The sequence below is a fragment of the Sorghum bicolor genome, chromosome 2, assembly GCF_000003195.3.
Source record: "Sorghum bicolor cultivar BTx623 chromosome 2, Sorghum_bicolor_NCBIv3, whole genome shotgun sequence".
Classification (NCBI taxonomy): Eukaryota; Viridiplantae; Streptophyta; class Magnoliopsida; order Poales; family Poaceae; genus Sorghum; species Sorghum bicolor.
Genome location: NC_012871.2, coordinates 68,266,739 through 68,275,829, shown reverse-complemented (window position 1 = coordinate 68,275,829; position 9,091 = coordinate 68,266,739). Strand labels below are relative to the sequence as shown.

Below are 9,091 nucleotides of genomic sequence, written 5' to 3'. Positions count from 1 at the left end.
AGAACATGTTGCTATATATTTTTATGACCTGATTAATGACTTTGTTAAGAACTTCAATGGCATATTGTTATAACCATTAAACATGCATGTGTGTTTCAATGGGATCATGTCCCACAGTCGCCCAAACAACTTGCAACTCGAAGATTTATGTATTGATCACGTCATGCATTCTAATTTACCTTTCAGTTGGAGTGTGCGTGTTTGGACACTCGCTACTCTAACTCGTATGCGCATGTGCGAAGCTTCATATTTATCCAATAATCATGACATGTGTTCTAATTGACTTGAGGATTAGATTTTGCATCACACTCCTATGCCTACTTGTTGTCATTCAACACACACGAGTTAGTTTGCCTAGCTAACTAATTGATCTAGTCTAGCATTCTGTATCAACAAGCAGCTAGTCATCCTGTATTTGTGAAATGCACTTGCACTAAGTCAATTTGCTATGCATGCAGAGAATTTTGTTACAAAAATTTTATATAGATATATGTGCATAACACATATTGCCTCAGTTCTGAGATAGAGTGCATTGTGACTTCTAAAATTTGTATTGAAATACAATGCATTCTCTACATAATAACTATGTTTTGATTTGGCAAGATTTGTTAAAAAGAAAGTCACGATTTGAGGATAAACTCTATAATTGAAATAATCTATTAGTACATGTGTCATTTGAGTGTTCTCTTAAGTTGTCTTAAAATTAATGCACTATATTACAGGACAAAGGAAGTACCATATTTTTCTTTCTCCAAATAAAGAGTTGGTGCATGCATGCATGGCAAGATTTACAAAAAGCAGTATATGTTCCCACATATATGTGCTCTTACATTAAATATATATATATATATATCCTAATATATATACCAGATTGATGAATAGAAACATCCTTCTTCTACTAGCAGTAGCTAGCTATAGAGATGTGATGTACTGAATCAACAGTATTTTATGTGTCATTCATTGCTTTTCGTTCATCAACTTTTGTATGCACTGACTAATATAAGTAAACCTTTCAAAATTTGACAGTGGTATTTTCGTTCATCATCCCAATTATTAGTTCACATTCTAGTATGGAAACACTCATACGTATATAGTTTAAGCACATACTGCATTTTGCATTATAGTTGCATCTTGTCCACTAATTTTTGCAGGATATATATATATATATATATATATATATATATATATATATATATATATATATATATATATATATATATATATATATATATATATATATATATATATATATGCACATGCATTGCACAAGAAACAAATTAAACTTCCTTCAACTAAAAAAGAAAAAAAGAGAAGTAATTATTGAAGGATGAACTGCATGCACATCATAAGCAAGTAGTATATAAAACGTGCATTTTTTTGTGCATATATACTTGGATGAGACAAAAGGTGTTATTGCAAGTAGTATATGAGAAAATTGTTTTTTTTTGTTGGAGAAACTTGTGTGCTTCTGCATAAATTGACAAATTTCAACAACTTTCCTTGCACTAAAAGGTTGAAACGTATATATATGTTGTTGCTGCCAACTGGTAACTGACTTGTTCCTCTTGCATGAGTTGACTGCAGTGCAAGAAAAGACTGCAGAAAGTTAAGGATTTGGTGTGTGTGCTCAGAACTCATGCATCAGAGGTGTGATTTCTGCTGCAGTTCGTTACCAGTTTGCTTGCTAAGATAAAATTTCAGATGAGCTAGACACGTCCACACGGAGAAGAAATCAACAAATAATGTGTGTAAGTAATCAAGATAAAATTTCAGATATCTTTATTGAAATCTGAATTAGATGAGTTCGTCACTAAGCTCAGCATATGCATTTCTTGCTTGAAAAGGATGATCTGAACCAAGAACACCCAGTAAATCGAACATCAAAATTAAAAGGAAAAATAATAAAGACATGGATTGAAGCATGGAAGACAACAAACTAATTAGGAGTAAGGACGATAGTGAGCTTAGCAGTCCCATTGCAGCTGCTCCATGGCGTTGCCGGTGGCGCCGCCGACGCCGCTGCCACAAAACAACGCGCACGACTCCATCAGCTCCAGATCGAAGGTCGTTGTACCGGCGCCGCCGTACACCGAAGAGACATCCATCATGTCCATGCCCTTATCAGCAACTGCACCGCCACCGTTCATCACAGCTTGCCGGCCGACGACCATCTCTCCCTGCAGCAACCCTTGCGGTGGCGGCAGCGGCTGCTGCTGCGGCTGGACCACTTCCATCCCTGCACACATGGCAGAATCCACGGCGGCGGTGTTCCACATTCCTGCCGTCACGTCCATGAAGGCCGCCGCGCCCATGCCTTGGCTAAAGCCGTTGCCGTTAGGCATGCCGGCGGCGTGATCCATGGAGGAGGAGGACGAGGAGCCGTTCATGAAGTCCATAGATGTCTGGAGACCTGCATTCTGATCCCTGAAGCTCATGAGCACGCCGCCGCCGTTGTCCAGGTAAGGGTATGCCGGAATCGGTGCGGCGGCTGCCTGGTCATGCCCCATGAGCATGCCGTCATGGTTAGGGACGTCGTACATTGCCGGCGCCATCTCCGGCGGCGGCGTGACCGTGACGGTGTCGTAGGCGGCGGCCTTGGTCGGTGAACTGATGGTGAACGGCGTCGTGGCGACGGAGCCGACAGCAGCGCCGCCGCCGTTGGAGTGGAACTGGGCAGGATTGTTGCCGCTAGGGTTTGCCCCGTTGCCGCCCTGGAGGAGTGTCCTGGAGGCCGGCAGGAGGTTGTGGGTCTTGGGGTCGAGGCCCTGCGCGATGAGCTTCTTCTTGATGCATGAGTTCCAGAAGTTCTTGACCTCGTTGTCCGTGCGCCCGGGCAGGTGCTTGGCGATCTGAGCCCATCTGTGAGTTCCAGCCATGGCCGGCGGGCCGCGGTGAGTAACCAGTTCGGGAACAAGAGAGACACGGCAGAAAAGTATGCCCGTACGTACCGGTTGCCGAGGATGCGGTGGACGTCGATGATGGTGCGCTCCTCGTGGTCGGAGAAGGTGCCGCGCTTGAGGTCTGGCCGGAGGTAGTTGATCCACCGGAGGCGGCAGCTCTTGCCGCATCGCTGCAGCCCTGGTCGATTCGATCGGCAAGAACACAACGCGCATCAGGACGTGAACAAATTAATCCAATTTCTTTGAATTACTAGGACGGCTGGCCGGAGCGAGAGAGATATGGCCGCCGGACCATACCGGCGTGCTTGGGGACGGCGCTCCAGCAGCTGTGGCCGTGGGCGGTGATGTACTTGACGAGCTTCTCGTCCTCCTCCGGCGACCACAGGCCGCGCTTCACCTTCTGCTTGCTGCAGCAGTGGTGCCCCATGGCTGCCCGACCGCTCCTCCCCTTGCTCTCCCTCTCTCTCTCTCTCTCTCTCTAGCAGTTTCGTCTTCTCTCTCTACCTCCTCTCCCCCAACAGTGTATGTAAAGCCTGAAGCACACGCGCAGAGGCACGCCCCTTTTGCTGGTGAATTGACCTTTATGCATCTCTATGTGTGGGAGAAGGAAGCACACCAAATAAAGTTGTGTGATCTCTCTCAAAAGGGTAGATTAATTGCAATTAGGCCACTAAGCAAGCAGTACACTCTTCTACCTCTGGTTCCTTTTTAACCGATGTGTCAAAAGAAATTCCAAAATCAGATCGACACAAGTCATGCATATACATATATAGTAGATATATGACTCAAAAAAACCTTTGATTTTATTTGGTATATATAGCAAAAGTCAGTGGTCAAAATTGCCATTTGGTGAATTGCGTCAGTGTGTACAACAGCATTTGTTTGCAACTGAGGGAGTGAGGTCAGTGTGATCTACTGTATCCAGTAATTACAACAGCATTTGTCTTTTTGTAATTCATTTTGGTCTTTTTGACCACCTAGAGAACAAGAAGATTTGATACCATATATAAGATCAAATCAAATTGTTTGTACCATGGTTCGTTTATGCCCTGTCTAACTATGTGCATGCATTCATAGGGTAAGTGTGTGTGTGCGTGTTTGCATTGTACTGTGTAATTAGAAAAAAATAACTACTTAATAAATGCAGTTGAAAATTTGGCATCATAGATCAAATTGAATTACCAAGATTTTTTTAAAAGTCAGCAGAGGAGCCCCCACCTATTTTTTTCATTTTCATTGATATAAAGGGGAAACAAAAATGATACAAATGTATAGGGAGGGGAGGAGCAAGAGGGAGAGGGAGAAGAGAGATACAACAACAACAACAACAAATGATATAAGGCAAATAGGCCCAAAAACAAAAGGGAGACACTAAGAGTAACTGTCTTGCCACATTGAAAGTTGTGCCCTCTTCTCAAGCTTAGCCTTGATGCACACCAGGCCAAGCTCCTCCTTGAGCAGTCTTTTCTAGTTAGACAAGCTACAATTTCCATGGATCCTCCTCCTGCCTCTCTTCTCGTAGATCCGGTGGGGCGGCGGGCTAGGTGAGCAGCGGGGCGGGGCCTACTCCCCAGTGGTGGCGGCGGCAGCACGCAAGGGAGGCATAGCCAAGCCCAAATCCAAGCCCAGCCCAATTAAGGCTGGATACAGGCTTTTTCTTTTTATTTTTTTATTTGATTAACTGAGGCGGTTATGGAAACCTCTTCGGTTAATGCCTGATTTACTACGACCTTTGATCGGAGGTATTTTGTTTATCTGCCTCCTAAAATCCAAAACACTCGTCTCTAATTATTGTAGTAGTATAAATTGCCTAGCTTCTGAGAGTTCATTTTTTGTTCTATGTATTAACCACCAATTAAGCGAACAAGAAAACCTAGTGACATGCATATGATCAAATTAAATTCCTTGGGTAATTCTGTTCCACTCGAAGAACCAAGTACATATAGCGTAACTTAGCTGGTTGGGTTGCTTGTGGTAATCTTATCCATTTAGGTTCAAGTTCTAGATTTAAATATGTTTTTTTAGTGTAGACAACGTACTCGTCGACAACGTTGGATGACTATTTGTATATTGATTCAGAGAAAAAAGATTTTGTTTGTAGAAAGAAAATGTTATGTTTTATGAAATATCATTTATTTGCAAAAAAGGTAAATGTAGTTCTTTTTTGTTTGAACTAGCTTTTTTTTAGGAAAATTGAACTAGCTAATTCGTAAGTGGAAGATGGCATTTTTTTTCTCATTAACTGTATATAAAGGCCTATAAATTAAGACCATGCATGCTTTGCCGCGAGAATTGGAGAAGAGCAGATGCTGGTCTCGATTAAGAAGGGGAAAAAATAGCAGCTGGAAATGAGTGAGTGGCGTCGTTTGTACTCAATCAAGAGCCAGCATGCAGGAGGCCAGGGGTATCTTCCAAATTCTTGGATCTTTGCCCTAGATAGCTAGCTATAAGAGTACCAAACGACTAGTGTTAATTGCCGCCTGGCTAATCATTTGCTAAAACTTGTGAGAGTCCACAAGTCCAGTTGGGAGCGAGGATGCGTTGCAGGGAAGCTGCCGCCCTGCACTCTTGAAGCACAAGAGACCACTCACGCAATGCGCTGATCAGGTGCATGCTCACTGTCGGTGAGAGCGTGCATGCGTGCAACTCGGTCCTTGTGTGTTACAGGTGGGGGTGGTGCCGTACGTTACGTGACATTGGGTGTCCTTGTTGCTCACCCTCCGACTGGTATAATATAAGTATATATATGATCGTTGATCGACCGATCAGGCTGTACGTTTTACAATGTTGGCCATGCATGGACTCAAATCTGAACGTGTAGCTTCGATTTGGATGTATATATCTCCCGGTAATAAGTCCGGTCGTAACCGTAGCTTTTCTCATCAGGTTCTATGTTTCAGTTTGAGTTCTGACAGATATATATGTACACCCGGAAACTCAAAATTCAGGATGTGTATATGTATTAGTTACGAAGTACCTGTCTGTGTAGTCTATTTGAACCACGTATGATCATCCAGATCCGCGGTAGTACCGATGATGTTTACTCGGTCAGATTAATTACATATACAAATGTTGCCTGCGCTTATACATTTCTTTCACATTGACCTGGGTCGTCTATAGCTACTTCGATGGCTACATAATACATTGTTAATTGAGGCACCAGCTATCACACGGTTAAATCAAATTCAACAAATATAGTATCAGTAACAATCTTCGTCTAATTTCTTTTCACCGACCCAGAACTAGAAATACGTACGGCTGGTAGTTATGACACACATGAATTATATTTATACTAGTATAGTAGTTATGCAGCTTATATATATTGTCATGTGGATATGAATCAGCATATATGCATGCTACGAGTTTACAGCAATTAAGTCACACGCAAGTCGCGAGAGTTTATAAAACTTGTTTGGAGTGAACCCCGTAGCATTTGCCTGTTGGATTATTCGTGCGGCAAGAAGCTAGCAACGGGTTGCTGCTTTTCTGGTACTATATTTATGTAGTATACAGAGGTCCGTTACCACAACTTATACTTCAACTTCTCCTTGGAAAAGGAAAAAGACCAAAGCTAGCACTACAATTAGTAATTTTATCACCAATTTCACTGTTTTTTTTTTCACAATCGAATAGTTACTATATTATAACAAGTAGTACCAAAGGGAACCTTTGTAAAGGTTAGTCCTAACAAATAAGTAGAAAATAAATTGAAGTCTGTTATCAATATATTGGGATTACATGTTAGAATGTGTGTTTGAAATGTGATATTTTGGGGAAATCAAAACTGAATATGTGTGTTTCTCATCCAATTAACTAACACCCAAGTTTTATATCCCTTCCCCCACCATAGGTACTCTCTTAACTCCACCTTCTTTATCTTTGGTGACCTACGACCATGTATTCTCCATGTCCAACGAGCTTTGATCATGTGTTATCCATCTCTATCTAGCAAACAATGGATTCATCGATGTTAGAGTTTAGGTTTAGGTTCCCATGATGGTTGGCTTGCCTAGCGGAGGAGGTGGGCAAGAGGGAACTATCACAAAGGACAGCTAGTGAAAAAGGTTGCGACATGGGCATCAATCAATCCCCCCCATTGAAGATAAGCTAACTCATAGAGGTTGGTTGTTGTGATTCTGGCCACACGAGCTATATAAGACATGTGTAAGAGAATGGATCGGGGCGGTGGTAAGATGGGTGAGTGTTGTGATTGGAACAACAAAGGAATGCAGGGAAAACATTAGAAGGGGCTAGGATTAGAGGAAGAAAACATAATAGGAGTCGTTGATGATGGGTTTCACTTAGATCTAGCAGTTATAAATTTGAGTATGCTATCACTAAGTGAAAACCTCATAACAACGATACAAGCAAAAGTAACATGCCTAATATATAAGCATGTCACTATTATTTTGTTATTGATGGACATTACCTATGTGTCCTTTAATTCGAGGTTTGAGTACGCCCTATCATTTATGCGACGAGTGAAAAAAATCATTCATCACTTGTAGTTGGACCAACAACAACATGCATACATCTTCGTCCTTCACCTTTTAGTTGACAACCATGTTAAAAATATTTTCTTCTCTCTTTATCTAAATTTCAAAATGTCCCAAGTCCCCAGTCGTAGACTTATGTCCTAGCGTCACCAATGACTGTTGCATATCCTCGCATGCCACCTTTGCCAGGATGGAGCTAACACATAGCCATCTCATGCTCGTTGGTGAAGTGAAAAGGAAAATTTTCTTTATATCAACATGATTGTTGTATTTTTGTAGTTAAATTTTTGCATAGTAAGAAATAACCTAGACTCCTAAAAGTTTTTAGCTCCGACACTGACCTCCACCCAAGGACCTCTAACTCCAAGAGGTTGAACTCCTAGAAGAAACTCCTCCCCCTCTTCCCCAAGGATGGTGCACGCACCACCCGCCAGCTCCTCTTCCTTTTGCAGGAGTGCAGCATAGGCTATATCATTGCCTTATCTAGATCTTCATTGTGCAAATGGGGACCATCATCACTATGGCTATGGCTACCTCCTCCTTCTCCCTAAGGTGAGCCCCCATCCACCCTATTTTTAACCCTAGAATCCATGCACAAATATGGTATTGACAAATAAATGCTTGGATCAGTTGATGCTTGGTTATGTTAGAGTAACGACTATATATATGCATCGGATTTGCATGAACGTTTGGATGAATAAGGGCTTAGATGAATACTTAGGTAATATGTTGGATGGATATATAAATGTTATGAATAGATCTGGTATTGATAATTAACTTCTTGGATGGACTGATGCTTGCATTGGTTATGGTAAATCAATAAATTTATAAATGCCATAGATGAGTTGGTGCATGGGTTACAAAGGAGATGAATGTTCATATTGGACTAGATAGACTAGGAATTAGATGAATACATGGCTAATATGTTTGTCCCACTATATAAGGCGTAACCACCTTTGATTCAAAGTCTAAGAAACGTATTTAATTTTCTCTCTCAACACTAGTATTATTATATTGATATACATGTGTCTAGAGAGAGCACACCTTGTATTATAGGACATGAATAAAAAGTGATTGCGCCTTATATCTTAGGACAGACAAAGTATGGATGAGTGAATAAATGGATGGATGACATGTTCATTTTGGTTTCCTCATGTACTACACCTCACAGATCAGGTATGCCAACACTAATTTGCTACTCTAGACGTAACAACCTTGCTACTTCATCGTTCCCTACAAAAACCCAGAAAAAAACAAGTCAATGCCATGTAAGCTTTTAGGACCTACTACCTCCATTTGAAATTAAATGACATTTTGGCTTTTCGATATACATGGTTTTTACTTTGTATCTAGACATAATATGTATCTAAGTGCATAGCAAAAGCTATGTATTTAAAAAAGCTAAACCATCTTATAATTTGGAATAATAAATGACTTGGATCAACCTTCTGTTGTGCATGTTTAAGTTGTGTGATATAAACCTGTAAATATGTTGGTATTTACCACTTGAATGGAAGGATAATGCAAACACTTATCTTTAGCAAGATAGGTATCATCTAAAAACATATACCGTAAACCATAGAGGGTGGCCATATATATCTAGAAATCCTAGTTTGTCTCATCGTCATTGCTCTTCTTTTTCATCTAGACCTATTTCCTTGCCTTGTGTTCTATCAAATAGCATGTGGCCAATCT

The 9,091-nt window shown here is 41.2% G+C and overlaps 1 protein-coding gene across 1 annotated transcript; it reads right to left on the bottom strand.

The window, feature by feature from the left end:
* On the bottom strand, positions 1,757-3,462 carry LOC8080706 (transcription factor RAX2). The gene is made up of 3 exons (XM_002460678.2): positions 3,198-3,462; positions 2,949-3,078; positions 1,757-2,859 (listed from the first exon to the last, which is right to left on the bottom strand). The coding sequence occupies exons 1-3, from the start codon at positions 3,325-3,327 to the stop codon at positions 1,965-1,967; spliced, it is 1,155 nt and encodes a 384-aa protein (XP_002460723.1). The 5' UTR covers positions 3,328-3,462; the 3' UTR covers positions 1,757-1,964.